At 38.2% G+C, this 22,409-nt stretch overlaps 1 protein-coding gene across 6 annotated transcripts in view; it reads left to right on the top strand.

The window, feature by feature from the left end:
• The first annotated feature begins 2,771 nt into the window (after positions 1–2,771).
• Sirpb1a (signal-regulatory protein beta 1A) overlaps positions 2,772–22,409 on the top strand; it is a 54,862-nt gene continuing 35,224 nt past the window's right edge. The window contains exons 1-4 of one of the 6 annotated variants that reach the window (XM_017319615.1): positions 2,772–2,961; positions 12,107–12,457; positions 17,788–18,105; positions 18,569–18,883. In XM_017319615.1, the coding sequence (XP_017175104.1) occupies positions 2,889–2,961; positions 12,107–12,457; positions 17,788–18,105; positions 18,569–18,883 (1,057 nt within the window). In that variant the 5' untranslated portion in view covers positions 2,772–2,888. Of the gene's footprint in view, positions 2,962–12,100; positions 12,458–12,500; positions 12,651–17,389; positions 17,620–17,787; positions 18,106–18,568; positions 18,884–22,409 lie in introns of those variants that run through there. The other 5 variants (XM_006530073.1, NM_001002898.1, XM_006530074.1 and 2 more) reach the window with 5 other exon arrangements.

The raw sequence follows: 22,409 nt of genomic DNA, 5'->3' as shown, positions 1-22,409 counted from the left end.
AGATACTTCAGAGTTCCCAGGGACTAAGCCACCAACCAAAGAGTACACATGGAGGGACCCATGACTCCAGTCACATATGTAGCAGAGGATGGCCTTGTCAGGCATCAATGGGAGGAGAGATTCTTGGTCCTATGAAGGCTAGATAGATACCCCAGGGTAGGGAACTTTGAGGACATGGAGGTGGGAATGGGTGGGTGGAGGAACACCCTAATAGAACCAGGGGAAGGAGGGGGTGATAGAGAGTTCCTGGGGGGGGGGGGTGACAGGGAAAGGGCATAACAAGTGAAATGTAAATAAAGAAAATATCCCATAAAAAAAGAAAAAATAACCAAAACCAAACCAACCAACCAAACAAACAAACAAACAAAAACCCAACAACAAAAAAAAGAGAAAGACAACATATCTGCCTTATTTCATGGAAACATATTTAAATTTACGTTTGCTGTTTCACTGGGTGAAGTCTTACCTTCTCAGAAAACTGAGGGGACCACATGGCACTTTATTCATACCTTAATGATTTTTCAAATTTCTTTCTCAGTTAATTTGCTGTCTAGAAACTAGCCCCACACTTACTATTATTAATTTTAAGTTTTCATTTAACAGTATCACAATAGTGTACAATGATTTTGATTAGCAAGAAATTGCTACAGACCAAGCAATATCCAGTATTCTAACTATACACAATAGTGAACACTTGACTCCCCTCTTACTTCCCTGTCACATAAAGTTTGCTCGTTAGTCTTTGCTGGACTTACTATGAGCAATGACTGTCAGTGGTTATGTTACTGATGAATACAAATGTAGTTCCCCTACTATTTGGATATATTTTATTCTCAGTATAAGAACCAAGGGCACAGAAGGCACAAATTCAGCCATACAAGTACATTTCAATTCCCTACTTGTTTAGTGTGTAATATCATGACACTGGACAAAGATTCATGGACAATTCATAATGTGACTAAAAGAAATCTTTTCAAAGTTAACTTTCATATGCTTCCAGAACAACAACATCATATTCCACTAGAAGTATTTCACCTTAGCAAAAATGAAACAATTAGAGTTCAGAAACCTAAGGTGAAAGACATCACAGTGGCTAAATCAGCCTTTGGCTCAGCCTTGCCAGACTTTGCCAAACAGATGTGCTGGCTTCATGGTTCTTGCTACATTTTATTAGTCATTTCTGTGCTACCCATGGGGCAGCATAAAGTAGGAAATTGCTCAATTGAGGTTCCTGTTTTCGGCTGCTGAGTTCACAGTCAAGATTAACATTTGCACACACTGAAATACCAAATCAAATAGTATTTATTTATTGATTGATTGATTCATTCATTCATTCATTTTATTGGTTGTTTTATTTCTTACAATTCAAATGTTATTCTGCTTTTATTTCCCCTCCACAAATCCTCCATCCCATCCCCCTCCCCTGCCTCTATGAGGAGGCTCCCCTACCCACCCACCTTCCACCTCAGCACCCTAGTATTCCCATACGCTGGGTCATTGGGCCCCCACAGGACCAAGTGGCTACCATCCCATTGATGCCTGATAAGCAGGGACTAATCCACCAACCAAAGAGTACACATGGGAGGATTTACAGCTACAGCTGGATATGTAGCAGAGGATTGCCTTATCTGGCAAACAGCTCTTATATATGCATTACAGGAAATAAATTGTATCTTGAGGCTTAGCTTTCCTGCTCATTTTTCTACACACATATCTGAGATTGATAAAGACACTTATACCCCTCTTTCCCTAGTTCCTATCTGCATATAGTAAGAATTGAAATATCTTATTTCTGTCTAAAATGGACTCTGACATCATTGTGTCACTATGTCCTCCCTGGCTCCAAAAATAAGCTATTTAATATTCTTTGCAGTATACCATTTCAAACTCCATTAAGCATATACTTACTAAGGTGTTCCCATTTGCTATCTAGAAAAAATCAAAATAATATGACTGAATACCTTGCCAAAAACAATTTAAGAGATCATGGGTGTTTTGGGGCTGAGAACTCCAAAAACAGTTCCTCATTGCAAAGACGTCAGGGTGGCAAGATCTTGATGCAGGGTGTCACATTATATCCACAGACAGCAGCAGAGACCAATGTATTAATGCATGCATGCTAGTATTCAACTGGCTCTATTTTACACTTCAAGATGCTCTATGTAGGACAATATTTGACACAAAATTAAGATGAGTTTTCCCAAATCAGTTAAGTAGAGATAATCCCTTACAGATGGGCTAAGATAGAGTCAGACTTAGACAATTTCTCACTGATGTCTCTTGTGGCTTCCTTCTTTTGTGAGAAGTTGGCAATTGATACTAATTATAACATAATTTACTGTGCTTGTGTAGCAAAAAGACTCCTAAGTTTCTCTTGGACTACATTTACTGATATCAGTAAAAGATATACAAGGGATCATTCCCAGAGAACCACTGCTTTATTCCAGCTTTGGGCTGATCTTACAAATATTATATGAGACAAACTGAGAACTTTATGTGACACTGAGAAAGAATATGACACAAATCAACAACATCTAGGATCTTAGGTGTTTGGGAAACATTCTTTTGTACTGGATTCTAACTGGTGTGTTACCAAGACAAGACACTTGAGACAACATGGCACAAGCTCAGGGTCAAAAGAAAGAGAAAGGATTATGTTATGCATATCGGAGTCCCTCTAAAAACAAATTGTAAATAAGAACTCCTTCCCTGAAGCTGAATGCAACACTGTTTAGCTATTTCAATATAAGCAGTATGGTTCCTTTTTTCACATAACATTGAAGTAATCTTTATGCAGAATAAGTCACAATACTTCCTTTCTCTACATGTAAGAACCTGAGATCTCATGAGAACTGATTCTGGTCCCAACAGGGTTCTTAACACCAACCATGCTTCTCCTAGATGCCTGGACCCACATTCCTCACAGTGTCCTGCTGTTGATCCTGCTTCTGGGATTTAAAGGTGAGCATGCCCCAACAATAGTATCATCTCCCTGTCTCAGAGCTACTCTTACCATTGAAAGTAAAGGATTCCAGTTAATTACCTGAACTGTCACAGGAGAGGTAAGAACATTGTCTCTTATAATAGAGCCAGAATTTTGAGCACTGCCTGAACTGGAATGTGAGCTTATAGCTTTGATACATAGAGTAGAAATGATTCATCCATAATATTTTCCACATATCCCTGCTCTTCATGACCCCCTCCAGTGAGCTTTAGTTCCTTCTATTTGTTTCAAACAGGACTAATAATAATCCGCATGGTGCCAGTATGTTGTCAGGTTTTTCTTTTTCTTTTCCTTCTTTCTATTTATTGATTATTTTATTTATTTAGCTTTCAAATTTTATCCCTCTTCTAAGATCCCCTTTGCAAACCCCTATACCATTCCCCCTGCTTGTATGAGAGTGCTCCCAAACAAACCCACCCACCCACTCCCATCTCACCACCCTTGCATTCCCCTACACTGGCCCATCAAGCCTCCATAAGGCCAAGAGGCTCCCCTCCCATTGATACCAGATAAGGCAATCCTCTGCTGTATAAGCAGCTGGAGCTATGTGTCCCTCCATGTGTATTCTTTGGATGGTGATTTAGTCCTTGGGAGCTCTGAGGTTGGGAGCTCTGGTTTGTTGAAATTGCTGTTCTTCCTATAGGGTTGCAAACCCCTCCAGCTTCATCAGTCCTTCCCCTAACTCCTCCGTTGTGAGTCCCTGTGCTCAGTCCAATGTTTGTGAGCATTGTCATACATATTGGATAGGCTCTGACAGAGCCTCTCAGGGGACAACTATAACAGGCTCCTGTCAGCAAGCAATTCTTGGCATTAGCAGTAGTGTCTAGGTTTGATGTCTGCAGATGGGATGGATCACTAGGTAGGGTAGTCTCTGGATGGCCTTCCTTTTAGTCTCTGCTCCATTCTTTATCCCTGTAGGACAGGAACAATTCTGTGTTAATATTTTTGAGATGGGTGGGTGGCCAATCCCTCAACTGGGGGTTGTGCCTAACCTCTGGATATAGTCTCTATAGGTTCTCACCTTTGTTGGGTATTTCAGTTTATGCCATTCCTATTGGGTCTTGAGAGCCTCTTACATTCCTGGAATCTGGCACTTTCAAGTGGCTACACCCAGTTCTCTATTTGCTGCTGCTACACATATCCTTTCATTTTCCGGACCCTCTGTATTTCTACTCCTATACCTGATCCTGTCACTTTTTTTCCCTCCTCCTACTCCTTCACCTCTCTCTCTCCCTCCCTCCCTCCCTCCCTCCCTCCCTCCCTCCCTCCCTGGTCTCTCCTTCCATCTATCTACCTCCCCTGATTATTTTGTTTCCCCTTCTAAGAAGAACTGATGCATCAATACCTAGGTTCCTTCTTTTTCAGCTACACATGGTCTGTGAGTTTTATTGTGTATATTCTGAGCTTTTTGCCTAATATCCACTTATCAGTGAGTACATACCATGTGTGGTCTTTTGTGATTGAGATATCTCATTCAGGATGATGTTCTTTAGTTCCATCCATTTGCCTGTGAATTTCATGAAGTCATTGTTTTTAATAGCTGAGTAGTACTCCATTTTGTAAATGTACCACATTTTCTGGAACCATTCTTCTGTTGTCACCTGAATTTTTATTTTAGCCATTCTGACTGTTGTGAGGTGGAATCTCAGTGTCATTTTGATTTTCATTACCCAGAAAGTAAAGATGATGAACATTTCTTTAGGTTCCTTTTGGCCATTTTAGATTCCTCAGTTAAGAATTTTTTGTTTAGCTCTGTACCTCATTTTTCAATAGTGTTATTTTATTATCTGGAGTCTACCTTCTTGAGTTCTTTGTATATTCTGCATATAAGCCTTTTATCACATGTAGTGTTGGTAAAGATTTTTTCCTAATATTTCCAATCTTTTATCAGATGTAGGGTTGGTTAAGATTCTTCCCAATCTAGGTTGCAATTTTTGTCCTATTGAAAGTGCCTTTTGCCTTACAGAAGATTTTCAATTTTTGTGAGATCTCATTTGTCAATATTTGATCTTAGAGCCTGAACCATTGATGTTCTGTTCAGGAATTGTTCTCTGGTACTTACGTATTTGAAGCTCTTTCCTACTTTCTCTTTGATGAGATTTAGTTTATCTGTTTTTTGTTGTTGTTGTTTTGTTTTGTTTTGTTTGAAAGAAAATGAAATTAATAAAGCTGCTATACAAAAGATAATAAAATGTGCATGCATGTGGCTTACTCTCTGTGATAATTACCAGAAGAATGTGTTCTTTATTGTTCACAGATACAGTCAGATTTTTTATTAGATATTTTCTTTATTTATGTTTCAAATGTTATCCCATTTCCCAGTCGTCCCCCACCAGAAACCTCCTGTTCTATACCCTTCCCCCTGCTTCTATGCTGGTGTTCTCCAATCCACGCACCCTTTACCATTTTCCTGCCTTCGAATTCCCTTACACTGGGGCCTCAAGCCTTCATAGTAGTAAGGGTCTCTCCTCCCATTGGTGCCAGACAAGGCCATCCTCTGCTACATATGTGGCTGGAGCTGTTGGACCATGTGTACTCCTTGGTTGATGGTTTAGTCCCTGGGAACTCTGGTTGGTTGATATTGTGGTTCTTCCTATGAGTTGCAAACCACTTCAGCTCCTTCAGTTTTTTCTCTAACTTCTCTATTGGGGACCCCATTCCAATGGTTGGCTGTGAGCATTCTCCTCTGTATTTCTCAGGCTCTGGCAGAGCCCCTCTATAGAGACAGCTATAGCAGGCTACTGTCAGCAAGCACTTCTTGGCATCCACAATAGAGTCTGGGTTTGGTGACTTCATATGGGATGGATCTCCAGGTGGAAAATTCATTGGATGACATTTGCTTCAGTCTCTGCTACATACTTTGTCTCTGATTTTGCTAATATGGGCATTTTCTTCCCCTTTCTAAGAAGGACTGAAGCACTCACACTTCTTCTTGAGCTTCATGTGGTCTATGAATTGTATTTTGGGTATTTTGAGTCTTTGGGATAATATCCAGTTATCTGTGAGTGAATACCATGAGTGGTCTTTTGTGATTGGGTTACCTCACTCAGGATGATAATTTCTAGTTTTATCCATTTACTTAAGAATTTCATGAAGTCATTGTTTCAATCACTGAGTAGTAATCCATTGTGTAAATTTACCTTATTTTCTGGATCCATTCCTCTGTTGAACGACATCTGGGTACTTTCTACCTTCTAGCTATTGTAAATAAAGCTTCTATGAACTTAGTGAAGCATGCATTTTTGTTATATTATGGAGAATATTTTAGGTACATGCTCAGGAGTGGTATAGCTGGGTGCTCAGGTAGTACTATGTCCAATATTTTGAGGAACTGCCAAAATGATTTCCAGAGTGGTTGTACCAGCTTGCAATCCTACCAGCAATGGAGGAGTATTCCTCTTTCTCCACATCCTTGTCAGCATCTGCTGTTACCTGAGTTGTTGATCTTAGCCATTTTGACTGGTGTGAAGTGGATTTTCAGGGAATTTTCATTTCCCTTATGACTAAGGATATTGAACATTTCTTTAGGTGCTTCTTAGCATTTCAATATTACTCAGTTGAAAATTCTTTGTTTAGCTCTCTACTCCATTGTTAATAGGGGTATTTAATTCTCTGGAGTCCACCTTCTTGAATTCTTTGTACGTATTGGATATTAGCCCTCTATTGGATTTAGGATTGGTAAAGATATTTTTCCAATCTGTTGGTTGCCATTTTGTCCTATTAACAGTGTCCTTTGACTGACTTTTAATCAAAGGTTACCAAAAAAGATAAGGAAGGACACATCATACTCCTCAAAGGACAAATCCACCAAAATGAACTCTCAATTCTGAACATCTATGCTATAAATGCAAGGGCACCAACATTCATAAAAATAACTTCACTAAAGCTCAAAGGACACATTGCATCTTACATAATAATAGTGGTAGACTTCAACACCCTACTTTCACCAATGGATCATGGAAACAAACTAATCAGAGACACAGTGAAACTGACAGAAGTTATGAACTAAATGGTTTTAACAAATATTTATAGAACATTTGATCCTAAAACAATATATATATATATATATATATATATATATATCCTCTTCTCAGCAACTCATGGTTCCTTCTACTAGATTGATCATATAATTGGTCACAAAATGGGCCTCAACAGATACAAGAAGATTGAAATAATACTATGCATCCTATCTGATAACCACAGACTAAAGCTGATCTTCAATAGCAACAAAAACAATAGAAAGCCCACATAGATGTGGAAGCTGATCAACACTCTACTCAGTGATAACTTGGTCATGGATGAAATAAAGAAAGATGTTAAAGGCTTTCTACAATTTAATGTCAATGAAGGCACATCATACCAAAACTTATGGGACACAATGAAAACAGTGGTAAGAGGAAACATCATAGTTCTAAGTGCCTCCAAAAAGAAACTGGAGAGAGCCATACAATAGCAGCTTAACAGCACCACTGAAAGCTCTAGAACAAAAGGAAGCAAATATACCCAAGAGGAGTAGACTGGAGGAAATAATCAAACTCAGGGCTGAAATCAACCAAATAGAAACAAAAAGAATTATACAAAGAATCAACAAAACCAGGAGCTAGTTCTTTGTGAAAAACTACAAAATAGATGAACCATTAGCTAGACAGACTGAAGTGCACAGTGATAGTATCCAAATTAATTAAATCAGAAATGAAAAGGGAGGCAGAACAACGGAAACTAAGTAAATTCAAAAAATCATCCCAAAAGCCTATACTCAACAAAACTGGAAAACTGGATGAAATGGACATTTTTCTAGATGGATATCAGGTGCCAAAGTTAAATCAGGATCAGATAAACCATCTACACAGTCCCATAACCACTAATCAAATACACACAGTCATTAAAAGTCTCCGACCCCCACCCCCCAAAAAATCCCAGGCCCAATTTGTTTTAGTCCAGATTTCTATCAGACCTTCAAAAAACACCTAATACCAATACTCTTCAAACTTCCACAGAATAGAAACAGAAGGAACAATACCCTATTTGTTCTATGAAGCCACAATTATCCTTATACCTAATCCACACAAAGACCCAACAAAGAAAGAGAATGTCAGACCTATTTCCCTTATGCATATCAATGTAAAAATACTCAATAAAATTCTCCCAAGCCGAATCCAAGAACACATCAAAATGATCATTCACCACAATCAAATAGGCTTCATCCCAGGAGTGCAGGTATGGTTCAATATACAGAAATCCATTACCATAATCAACTACATAAACAAACTCAAAGGAAAAAAAAACTACATGATCACTTCGTTAGATGCTGAGAAAGCATTTGAGAAAATTCAACATCCCTTTATGTTAAAAGTCTTGGAAAGATCAGGAATTTAAGCCCACACCTAAACACGGTAAAAGCAATATAGAACAAGCCAGTAGCCAACATCAAACTAAATGGTGAGAAACTTAAAACAATACCTCTAAAATCAGGGACTAGACAAGGCTGTCCACTCTCTCTCTATCTGTTCAATATAGTACTGAAAGCCCTGGCCAGACAACAAAGGGACAGCAAAGAGATACCAATTGGAAAGGAAGTGGCTGTATATAAAATTAGTTCAAACCAATTAGTAGTCTTCCTCTACACAAAGGATAAAGTGGATAAGAAAGAAAATGGGGAAAGACACCCTTCACAATAGTCATAAATGATATAAAATACCTTAGTATGGCTTTAACCAAGTAAGTGAAAGATCTGTATGACAAGAACTTCAAGTCTCTGAAGAAAGAAATTGAAGAAGATCTCAGAAGATGGAAACATCTCCCATGCTCATGAACTGGCAGGATTAATATAGTAAAAATGGCCATTTTGTGGAAAACTGTCTACAGATTCAATGCAATCACCATTACAATTCCTACTCAATTCTTCATAGAGTTAGAAAGAGCAATTCTCAAATTCATTTGGTATAACAAAAAACCCAGGATAGTGAAAATTAGACTTAACAATAAAAGTTTATTTTGTTTTAAATTGAAGTCCTTGATCAACTTGGACTTGAACTTTGTACAGTGAGATAAGTATGGATCAATTTATACTCTGCTACACATGGATTGCCACTTAGCTAGCAGAATTTGTCTCTTTTTCTAGTGGCTGGTTTTGGTGTCTTCATCAAAGATTAAGTGACCATAGGTGTGTGTGGCCCAAATGATTCAGAGAGCAGGCATGATTGGTGGGAAAAGGGAAGCTTATCTGTGTGGTTAATGATCTGGAGGTCTGGTGACAGTGAGGGGAGAGGTGGCAGCTGAATGGAGGTCTCCCTGAGATACCAGCTTGTCATTACATCTTGGCTTAGAACAGAGGGCTCAGCAAGCAGTGAAGATGGAATTGTAAAGGGAAGCTTACCTATATGGCTCAGGACCTGCATTACTGATGAAGGCAGTGTGAGAGGTGGATGCAGAATGGAGGTTCCCCTGGTATTTCAAGTTGTTCAGGGCCTATGATCATTTTTGTTATGATTTAGCTGTGTTGAAATAGTCAGGGATTGGTGTAGTAGACTAGCCCTTCTTTTTACTTAGCTCGTGGGTCTTTGGATTTTAGCATGATTATAATTTATTTTACAGCTAACACCGACTTATAAGTGAGTACATATTATGCAATCATTTTAGGTCTAGGTTACCATAATCAGGATTTTTTTTTTTGTTAGTTTCATCCATTCCATTTCATCCATTTATTTTCTCTTTAAGGATATCTATCATTTTCATAAAGTTGGATTTATGATCATTTTTTATGCTTTAGCAATTTTGGAATATTTATGGATTGGTGTAGTAAGATACCTGGACTCTGGTTATGCCTTGTATTATCATGGCTGTTGTTCATTATGTTCTTACACTTGCATCTCTGGATTTAGAATGAATATCACTCTAGGAGCAGATTTCTTACTTTGTTGTTGTTGGATAGTGATTTGTTCCTTGCTTTTCTTTCCTTGTTAGTCTTCTGATTTTTGTAGTCTATATTCCTTGTACCCAACATGACCTTTGGTTCAGCAGGAAATCTCAGTAGAGATGGAGGCTAGATTTCTGGTAGTTAGTATGACATTTGTTCCATCTTTTTTCTTCTGTGTGATATGGCCTATACATAAGAATACACTATCCATCTATGTATAGATGAGTTATGGCAACAGAGAGCTGTTAGAAGATGAAGTATCAGAAGCTTAGGTCTTTTTACGCTGAATAGAAGTTGTTGGTGGATTCAGATGGCAGGTGGGGATCATATCTTTTCTTAAGTGTGTAGCCTACACCCAGATAGCCATTGTCTGTCCTAATAGGGGAAGATTCATGGCAGGGGAGAGCGGAGAGCAGGAGGTATCCGTGGCTTAGGCCATGACTTCCAAACTGAGAGAGTAGGAGGGTTAATATATCAGGTATGACTTTTACTTCTTCTAGCTATCATGGCCTTCAACTGAGCAATGAATATCTACATTAATAACAGGAGTGTGGGGCTATGGGATGGTTGGGAAATATAACTGTGTGTTGGTGCCAAGAGCCAGCCTACCCTGGAATGATTTAAAGTGGGACACATCATTTGATATAAAGGCAGTTTTGAAGACTGGTTGTTTCTGGCCTTTTCTCACCCTAACTATACTGGATTGTTGCATATAACTTCTAAAAAATTCTAAAACTTTTCTTGCTTACTCTGTGTTTAAAACCCACTGGCTTGGACAATTAATACCTGCTTTCTAGCAGTTCAGAATTAAGTGAAATTTTATTGCTATTGCTTTCTTCCAGGTCCAGGCAGGTGGAAGCCTCTATGGCTAAGCTGGTTAACTCTTTGTGAACCAGAAAGAAAGGAAAGGAAAGGAAGTAAAATCCTTTCAACAGGCAAATGTGGATATATATATATATATATATATATATATATATATATATATATATATACATATATATATATATATATATACCCACACTCTGGCTGGGCTTGACTGTGCCACAATCAGCTCCACAAGCACTCACACATGCTTATATGCATGCATTTACTTTCACACATACATATAGACCAAGAGACATATACATTTGGATGGATGGATGGATGGATGGATGGATGGATGGATGGACAGACAGATGGATGGACAAATGGATGGGTGGATTGATAGATGGAGGGATGGTTGAAGGATTGGATGAGGCAGAGCTTCCTAAGGCAAACCATGTAACAACATATTGAAGCATAGGCAAAGTGATGGTCAAGGTGTCAAAAGTTTCAGTCATTTAGTTCTGAAAGGAGGGATTATGAGGCTCAGATTGCAAGTGGGGATCTTACCTCTTCTGACTTGTGTGCTGTGCACATAAGGAGTAAATCTCTGTCCTAATAGGGAAGAGTACAGTATAAAAATGTGGCAGGGTCAGTGTGTAGGGGAAGGTGTCAGTGGCTAGGGACATGGCTTCCAAACCAAGGGAGTGGCATGTTCAGTCTGTAGGTAGGGTGCTTACATTTTGTGGAAGGTATGGCCAGAACCTGTACAGTGAATGTTCACCTGAGTAGTGGAACTGTGGACAGGGGGAAAGTAAAGTATGTCAGGAGGTTTAGTTTTGTGTTAGGTGTGAGATTGTTTCTTTGGGCTCTAAATCAAGGAAGTGGGAATTGAAGGGTTCAGATAATGGATGAGAGCAAGTTATTAGAACCTATCTATGACACCATCACTCTACATGATACAGCAAATGCTATCATAAGGATTTTGTAATCAAATGTATAAGTCACTATACTTAAATACTTAAATTTATGTCTGTTTGGTGTAAAAGAGTCACATAATCACATTCAACACTATTGTAACAGAATTTCCCTAGACCACATTCACAGAAAAGGAAACAGAAGCAAATACTGGATGAAGCATGCTAAATCTTAACAAAATTAGGGCTTCAATTAGAATCTTTCCAAGTTGCAAGTATCTGTTATTCAATTTTCTCTTCTGTACTACGATCTTGTATTAAAATGCACAAGTTAGAAGAACTATGCTCATGTACCTGCTGAGCTCTAGTGAGTAACACGTTTTTTTCTTTTTTTCTTTAATTACAAACTTGAGGAACCTGTGGTTCTACATCAAGATGAAAACTAACTGATGTTTTCTGCAGGAGCAGCTGTGAGAGAGCTGAAAGTGATCCAACCTGTTAAATCATTTTTTGTTGGTGCTGGAGGGTCAGCCACTCTAAACTGCACAGTGACATCCCTCCTCCCTGTGGGGCCCATAAGGTGGTATAGGGGTGTAGGACAAAGTCGACTCTTGATATACCCGTTCACAGGAGAACATTCCCCCCGAATAACAAATGTTTCAGATGTTACAAAGAGAAACAACATGGACTTTTCCATCCGTATCAGTAATGTCACTCCTGCTGATTCGGGTACCTACTACTGTGTGAAGTTCCAGAGAGGATCATCAGAGCCTGACATTGAGATTCAGTCTGGAGGTGGCACTGAGTTGTTAGTCCTTGGTAAGTACTACATTTTCTCTTTCATCCTTCATTTCTCCTACAGGTCTGAAGACTCTAATACTCTGTGAAAAAGTAAGAAACATGTGTAGAAAGGACCCTAATATACATAGGTTTACTTTATCATAACTCTGGACCAAAGAACCTGAGAAGAAGTGTGGATGTGCTATGTGCTAGAGGTTTCCCCTTTCAGGAAGTGAGTATAAATTCATACATTTCTCTTCCTGCTCCAAGAAACTTATATTTCTCACTCTATCTCAGATTTGTAGTCAGCTTTTGCCAGTTCTATCATAATGTGTACTTGTGTGATTCGCTCTGAGTTCATATCAAAGGAATTAGTTCACAATGTTAGATTTATACTTTTATTTTTTCAAACTAGCAGTATGAAAGACAATATATTTTCAATAATATGCCCACATTCCAAATTATTTATTTTCTTCCCAGTTTTTGACTATTGTCCCTGAACTGCTGACTAATAATGTTACTGTTTCCATTTCTATATTTGTATTTTTTCATAAAATGCTCAAATCCTCTGTATATCTTGTAAGTTTAATGTGTAAATTAACATACATTTGGTTACTGCTTACAGGTGTTCTTATTTTGCTATATATACACTTCACTTTATGGCTTTTCCTATGTTCCCTTTGCTCTTTTCATATTTTAAATGAAGATTGTATAGTTCTGGACAAGTAGCATAGGGTAATAAATTCAGTACAGGACAGTCTTTCCTGATCATCAAAGCCCAGGGAAGAAGGGATCTGAATTGTCAGAGTTGTGAGACTCAGAGTGACTCAGTAAACTAGGTGCAGTGATGAGAAGACAGATGATATAGGAGAGTACCCTCGAGAGACCAAACCATGTTCAAAGACAGAAACTCGGAAACTGGCCCACCTGGACATTGGGTATATGTGAATCCATGTTCTTTACCTTGACTCAACAAATTTGAACCACAAAGGATAAAATGATAAATATCTGTTGTGTGAAATCACAAACTTTATAGGAAAGTATTAAATCAAACATAAAATTAATATAACTCAGGGTCCAGAGAGGTGATTCATGGATTAATTAAGTTCCTGCTCTTCAAGAGGACATATTTTATTACATATAATATGATATAAAAATATATTATAATATATTTTAATTCCTAAATTTAAACAAAGTTCTTATTTACTTTTTGGATGACATTATTCAACCATAAAATCTTAAGCATATCATATATGTGATGGCCAGTTGAGGCTCCATATTCCCCTTATTACTAATTTTGACATCTTGACTAGGGTCATCCCTCCTGATTATTGGACATTTCCATTGATAGGATTCAACTTCATCTCCCAAATGCACACCCTATTCTAGTCTTTATCCCAATATACACCTCCCTTTATCTACCACCACATGATCCCTTCTGTTTATATACTCACCCACCCCACCAAAGGTCTCCTGCATCTATTCTATTACCCAACCTTAGGGAGATTTAAGAATCTCCCCTTGAGCCCTCCTTTCTACTTAGCCTAACTAGTTATTTGGGACTTGGGACTGTCAGAGACTATTTTGTATCAGAGACCTATTCTCACAGGCACTGAAGGATTGAGCCAATGTTGACTCCCTGTGTTTCTCCCTGGAGAAGTCTCCATGTGGATCATATTCAATCACAAGATTAGGCAGCCAGGCCCTCACATTGAATTTTCTGATAGATACATGAATGCTTCTATCTAGGTCTTGATCCTGATAATTTTACAGCATGAAAAACAATCACACTATCCATCCCAGTCCTGTTAGAGAAGTGAGACCTGTATGTCAATGCTCTGTCCATGATCACACATCCAGTTAGTATTGAGATCTGTCAAGGAATCCACCTCTCATTCCTGGCCAACCTCTTTCTGTTCAAACAAGAGGCACCATCTCCACTTAGGTGCCTGATTCACAAGAGATGTTGAGTCAGAATTCATGAGCCTAACCCCAATTCTATTCATCACCACCTCCAAAATTTCAAGATTTTCCTCAAACTCAGATTCTAATATGCAGTAACTATCAGCAAGCTTCACACATGTTAACAATACTCTCATCCCATATTATTCCTTATGAGAAACAATAGTGCAGCAGCAAGAGACAGCATATTTAAGATGGTAGGCCATGAATATTCCATTTATGTTTGCTACTAAAACAGTAGTTAGTCATTAATAGTTTGCATCCACACAGGTCCAGAGTGGACTTATTTTTATATTCACTACCCTGGCCATAAAAAAAAAATGTCCTATTGAGGAGGGCTGTGGCACTTGAGAGTGTATCATTTTATAAAGATGTTACGGTTTCTCCACTAAGGTGTGGTGTAGGAAATCTTATCACAACACTTCAGTGAAGAGAGACAAGGAAAATGGGTTCACCAGGAATTCATACATATCATAAACAAGGGCAATAATGTTCTAGGAAATGCAAAGTAGAGGAAACCCCAACCAGCAAGAAGCTGACGTAAAATACAGTCCAGAGCTTCCAGTGATCCTAGCTTCATGTGTATATGTTATAATGCTGCTTCATTAGTTATAATGATGATGTTTATTATAAGATTGGATAACAATCAGCAACTGCTGTATACTGTGTCTCTATTATGTCATTTTCTCCATAATCATGTTCTATAAAAATAAGGTCATCTCTTCCCTTTAGAGAAGACTCTGTAGTTCAAAGAAAAACCTGACATGTAAACAGGTAAAGAAGAGGCAAGTGTTGATGGCAATCCCTACCTCATAGAGTTACACAAAATAGATGCTTTTCTTCCTACATATTCTCTGGGCAGCATCCATGAAAAAGTATTGAAAATATAAAGAAGAAATAAATCAGAATATGCAGGACTCTGGGTTCCCTGGAACAAAGGCCTCTTTCTGCCCAGAGCTACCTGGAGTAGGGATTTAGCAGAGAAATCCTCAAGTTGGATTTATAAAGTAGAAATAGAAATAGGGAAAGTGGAATGTCCAAGATCACATGACCCATTAGTAGCACAGTTACAGTGATGAAATATTTCCTAACAGTCAACAGTTTCTCTAAGTATGTTGTATGACTTCACTCCTTCATAGGAGCAAGTCTATATTCTGTGCTAGCAGGGGAAAGAATATGCTGAAGATCTTGTCCTGGATAAATGTCAGAGACTAGCAGTGCTGGGATGCTATACAGGCTGATGCTGGACATTCACTGTTTCTCTGGGTAGACATAGCACCCTCAAAATGGGAATAGGTACCCTCATTCTACAGAAGGAAAACTAAGGATAAGTTTCATTAAGTTGTCCAAGGTTTAACAGTCATAATATACTAACTGTATTTTTACATGTTGTTGTGTTGATTGATATACAGAGGCCCCTCTTTCCCTCTGAAGGATCTGTGATCATCATCATGCTACAGATTAAAATACTGAGGCTGAAAAAAAATGTCTTTTATTACCTTTGTATCTCAGAGATCATTTTCTGTGACTTCACATTCATTTCCCAAAAGAAAGCTGTTGTTCTCCACTGAAGCCATCTCACTGACATCGCTCTCTTTCTTTATGTCTTCCTCGTGGCTGAGGTTTTTAATCCAGTTTTTATGGGAGGGTATTAGGAATAGTATCAGCTCAAGTCCTTATCAAAACCTACCTATCAGCCAAAAGAAAATTTATTTTCCCAGAGTAATAGAGGTCAGTGAATAGGAGACAAAAACAGAAGATAGAGGATGACAGAGAAAAGGAAAACAAAGCAGGGAGAGAGGAGTCTTTGTCCCAAATAAGAAAGGACTGCCTCTAGGTAGAGAGGGGACAGATGTGACACACAGGAAAATGGCAATTAATATAGGTAAAATTGGAAATACTGTGTTATGATGAAGTGTTTAATTTTAATTGGGAATATTAATTTCATGAGCCAAAAAGGGAGATTTAATTGCCAGACTTCAATACTTTGATAGCTGGACCTTGGTAATCAGACTCAGGAGCAGGAAGTGGCCAAATAAGGAAACAGACCTTGGTTTCTAGCTTTAGTATATAATCTAACAGCTTTTGATAAGGTAGAGGGTATAAGGAGAAGGGCAAGGTCTGTCAGAGCCATGCTCAAATGGACCAGAGTCCCATCAAAGGGGATGTTTATATGTATTAGTTAGAGATCAGGATTTAGTTAATCACCTGGTGAGTGTCAGATGAATTTTGACTTTAGATGTGTAACATCTCCACCCACATATACTCTGATCTTAATCATACCAAAGATTTGGTTACTAGAATCTTGGCAGTATCAGATTAGCCAGAAACTCCCAATAATTTGTGACTGGCTATACTCCCTCAATCTTGTAGGAACATTAGTTGTGGCGAGATTTAGATATACCGACTTCAGAAAGCACTTGTTTATCTTCCTGTCTGGCTGGTCATTTAATAAGGAATCATATATGTACAAATACAATTGTGTATAATTGTCAAATGAAGCCTGCTATTCATAATAACCACAGCATAAGACATCTACAAAGCCTAGTGTCTTCCTCCCAACAATCAAGTTCTATGTGTGATTTTAAGACTAGAGATTATTTCTATCTGATCAATGGGCTTGCATCTATTTTCCTTGTGATTGCCAATTTGAAAGGGAATTAAACCTGGCTTCATTGATGGAGAGCGATCTCTGATTTTTACTTCAGACTAAGTACAACTGAAACCTATAAATGGACATGCAGATGGTTAGGCTCTCAATTTTAAATTCATTTCTTAGCAGAGAGAACACATAAGGCAGATGGGTACAAAGAAAAGAAAGGAAGGAAAGGAAGGAAGGAAGAAGGGAGGGAGGGAGGGAAGGAGGGAGGGAGGGAGGAAGGAAGGAAGGAAGGAAGGAAGGAAGGAAGTGAAAAATAAAAATAACTAGAGGAAATGAGGAAGGGTTCCAGCTTTGTGGCAATACTATTATATGTGTAATTTTCTAGCTTACAATAATTGTAAATCTAGGAACATTTACCTTAGATTGTAGAGGATTCATGAGGCCAGCAGGAATAAGTGATATGAAATTTGAAATACATTTGTAATTACCTTCCTTGGCCCAGGCAAATTGCACCTGGGTTTGCCCTTCTTTGTGTTGTCCTCTGGAGACACAGAACATTGTATAGCACAGAAGGATCTGGACAAACCTGGGGCAAAACATTGAGGATGAAGACTTAATGTCTGCTGCTTGGACACAGGTATGACATGGGAGACCAGCAGGTTCCTAGTTGCCTGGTAACAACAATCCTGACAGTAAACAACAATGTTTAATAATTAATGGATAATATCTAGGAAGGTTCTTCACAATGTTATGTCATCAGTGGTGGCTATCAAAATGACATCTTTGTTTATATGCTGCTTTATAGCTAAACCATCTTCACCTATGGTCTCCGGTCCTGCAGCCAGAGCTGTCCCTCAGCAGACAGTGACCTTTACATGCAGATCCCATGGATTCTTTCCGCGGAACCTCACGCTGAAGTGGTTCAAGAATGGAGATGAGATCTCTCACTTGGAAACTTCTGTGGAACCGGAAGAAACAAGTGTCTCCTATAGAGTTTCCAGCACAGTCCAGGTGGTGTTGGAACCTAGGGATGTCCGCTCTCAGATCATCTGTGAAGTGGATCATGTCACTTTAGATCGAGCCCCTCTCAGAGGGATTGCTCACATCTCTGAGTTCATTCAAGGTAGATGTTTCTGAATCCTAGCTCAGTAGCATACCTAGTCAGAATTGTTTGTTCATAATTCCTAGCAAGCACTGTTATATACTACCTAGATGGATGGGGGTTGGTGGTGGTCACAGAGTATGATCACTACATAAAAGGAATTGTACTTATTTTTACAGAAGAAATTAAACCTATACTAATTATGAACCACATATATCATGCACAGAACCTCTAGGCATTTAGTTTTTCCTAGTGTACCCAATAATTCTTCTTATAAATGTTACCTCTTCATATCCTCACCCCACCACAGCCTGAGTGCCTGTGTGAGAAGAGCTGTACTTATGTTTGCCTTCCTCTGAACAAAACACACATTCTGTATACATAATGCATTTGCAACAGAGGTGGATCCTTAACATTCAGCTCTTCTTTGGAGAATGTCTGTGCCTAGGTTCCATCTATCTCAGGTTCTTTCTGTACTTTTCAGTTCCACCCACCCTGGAGATCCGCCAGCAGCCAACAATGGTTTGGAATGTGATAAATGTCACCTGCCAAATACAGAAGTTCTATCCTCCAAGTTTTCAGTTGACCTGGTTAGAGAATGGAAATATATCCCGGAGAGAAGTACCTTTTACACTTATAGTAAACAAGGATGGAACTTACAACTGGATCAGCTGTCTCTTGGTGAACATATCTGCCCTTGAGGAGAACATGGTAGTGACATGCAAGGTTGAGCATGATGAACAAGCAGAAGTCATTGAAACCCATACTGTGCTGGTCACTGAACATCAGAGAGTGAAAGGTACTGCTACCAAGTCTGGTGAGGTCTTCACCCCACCCTTATGTCTAAATGTAAATTGGGCTTCATTTTTTATGTATAAGGTAACATTCTTGATTATTGTAGCATTATCCTGACAACAACAAAGTAAAATGTTAACGTCATATTTCATTCCCAACTTCTCACACGTCTCACATATCTTTCCACTAATAGATTAAATAATTAAGAATGGAAGGTATCATCAAATTCCAGTATCTTGCCCCTTCCCTGTTTTACCTAACATTTGTGAACATCCTTATGTTCATGTGTTTCCTTTACCATATCTTTACTGACTCCATTACATTTTAGATATTTCCTAAATATAGTGTCCTAATGGAGTGAAATTTCAACGGGTCACCTGACAACCTGTTTGTACACACACACACACACACACACACACACACACACACACACACACACAGCATATGATCTGGACTAATGAAATAAAGGAAAATCAAATGTCCATTGGAGCACTGCTATCACTAAGGTATAAGGAAAACTTGCTAGTAAAGTATTTCTTTTCAACTTGTTACGATGCTAGCAGTTAGTTTGCATTAGATTGGACCCATTTATGTGAATATCTTTTTCCTTCTCTTAAAACAACAAAAAAGATCCTCAACTCCAGTGACTTTTGAAAAACTCATGTTCCTTGGCATCCCCCCTTTGCTGTGAGTTCATTGGCTGGATAAACACTGGGTCGCCTAATTATCTATAAATATGCCAGTTAAAAATGTCAAGGTTAGAAAGCATCAGTCCATACAGTGCAAATATAGTCCACAGTGGGTGCTCAGGTAAATCATGATATTTTCATTTAAAATATATATTCAATAAATTTAACTGTAGTTCCCAACAATGATCTGAAATTGACTCTATTTTGAAATTTGTCTCAAATTATTTTTATACTCTATTTTGCACACCAAAATTAGTTTTTTTTTCATCCTTAAATTCTCATCAGCTTTTCCTATTAAACTCTTTCGAGCTCAAAAAAAAATCTATTTCTATGTGTTAAAAGGGTGAAATCAATTTTTCCTTAACGTTTCTAAAAAGTCATATCAGTCATCTGATAATGGGTATATTGTTGAATGTAATATTTCATGGAGAATGTTATCCATTTTATTTCTGAAATCAATTTCTCTTAAGGTTTATAAGAAGTCATATTACTCATACAATATCGGGTGTATTGTTTAATGTGGTACTTCTGAAGAATTTTTTGCATTTTTCTGAATTTTTACTTCTGCACTAGAATTTGTCAAAAGATTTTATTGACATTCATTTTTTATGCATTTTATTGGATGTTTTCTTTATTTACATTTCAAATATTATCTCCTTTTTCAGTTCCCTTCCCCAAAACCCACTATCCCATTCCCTGTCCCTCTGCTTCTATGAGGGTGTTCCCCCACTTTCCCATACACTCCTGCCTCCCCGCCCTGACATTCCCCTACACTGGTGCATTCAGCCTTCATAGGACCAAGGGTCTCTCCTCCCATTGATGCTCAACAAGGCCATCCTCTGCTACATATGAGGCTGGAACCATGAGTCCCTCCATGTGTACTCTTTGGTTGGTAGTTCAGTCTCTGGAAGCTCTGGTGGGGTCTGGTTGGTTTATGTTGTTCTTTCAGTGCAGTTGTAAACCACTTCAGCTCCTTCAATCCTTTCTCTAACACCTCCATTGGTGACCCTGTCCTCAGTCCAATGGTTGGCTGTGAGCATCTGCCTCTGCATTTGTCAGTCTCTGGTAAAGCCTCACAAGAGACAGCAATATCAGGCTCCTGTCAGCAAGCACTTGTTGGCATCTGCAGTATTGTCTGGGTTTAGCTTCATGTGGTCTGTGAGCTGTATCTTGAGTATTCTAAGATTTTTGTCTATTATGCACTTATCAGTGAGTTCATACCATGTGCCTTCTTTTGTGATTAGGTTACCTCATTCAGGATGATATCTCAAGTTCCATGCATTTGCCTGAGAATTTCATGAAGTTATTGTTTTTAATAGTTGAGTAGTATTCCCTTGTGTAAATGTACCACATTTTCTGTATCCATTCTTCTGTTGAAAGACATCTAGGTTGTTTCCAGCTTCTGACTAATATATATATATGTCAGATATATTGTATTATAATATATATTGTATAATAATGTATTAATATAATAATATATTATATAATAATATATATTAGTCAGATATATTATATTAGCATAGATATATATATATATATCTGCTATGAACATAGTGGAGCATGTATCCTTATTACATCTTCTGGGTATATGCCCAGGAGTGGTATAGCTTGGTCCTCAGGTAGTACTACTTCCAATTTTCTGAGGAACTGCCAGACTGATTTCCAGAATGGTTGTACCAGCTTACAATCCCACCAACAATACAGGAGTTTTCCCCTTTTTCATCCTCACCAGCATCTGCTTTCATGTGAATTTTTGAACTTAGCCATTCTGACTGGTGTGAGGTGAAATCTTACGATCATTTTGATTTGCATTTCCATGATGACTAAGGATGTTGAACATTTCTTTAGTTAACACAACTTAAGGTTAACTTTCCTTCCTTGATCTCAAGCTATAAATTCTATTCTGTTTATGTGAATTTTTTATTCTTTAGACTTTGTTGCTACTCTAAAGATATTATCTCCTGCGTTCTGTTAACTCCTGTTTTAGCTTGACCTTCTTTGTTTCCTTGAGGTGGGAGGCATCCATTTCAGTGTTTGATGCAAAAGAATTACCATTCTTTGTGTAACTATGGCATTTTGGTTTAATATAAACAATCATACCCAGTGTAGCCATTGGTTTTGTGATCATAAACACCACTATATCAGTAGTCAGAACTGAACTAAAAATTAGAATATATATTCTTCTATTTAAAGGTACTCTCCAGACCACAATAACTGGAGAGAATCTGAAGAATGTTCTCTATGGTAGATATAGAAATCAAGATTATTCTGGACGACTGTGGATAAAAACAGATATATTAAACAGATAGTCTAACCAAGATAAAAAGGTGATCACATTGCAGGAACCTCAAAAGACATTACTACTACTCAGAGAGATGGGATGGACTCTGAGAATTATTTCAGAGTGAAAAGGAGGGAGGAGGCAATAGAATTTATATTATAACTCTGATACATAAAGTTGGGTGTTTGCTTCTTCTTATGGGCCCATCAAGATAATTTGAATTTGCTTGTCTGTCATTTCAGACAAGGATATAGTTTCATGTCTGTTGCTATGATAAAATATCCTGACCACAAGAAACACAAGAGATGAAAGGTTTTGTTTAAATTACAATTGCAAGTTACATATGGAAAGTAAGGCAGGAATTCATACATCCAATCTACAGTCAAGAGCATTGAGATAGAATACCCCCAACATTTCTGTTTGCTGCCTGATGTTCACCTACATTTCTTCACTGATTTTATGCAGTGTGGGGCCCAGAGTCTAATGAAATGAAGGCAGTTACATTAAGAGTGATTTTACCATATCAGTTAACAATCAAGACAAACCTCCACAGACCTACC

The sequence above is a fragment of the Mus musculus genome, chromosome 3, assembly GCF_000001635.26.
Source record: "Mus musculus strain C57BL/6J chromosome 3, GRCm38.p6 C57BL/6J".
Lineage (NCBI taxonomy): Eukaryota > Metazoa > Chordata > Mammalia > Rodentia > Muridae > Mus > Mus musculus.
Note: the sequence above shows the minus strand (reverse complement) of the source record. Positions and strands in the feature narration are given on the sequence as shown.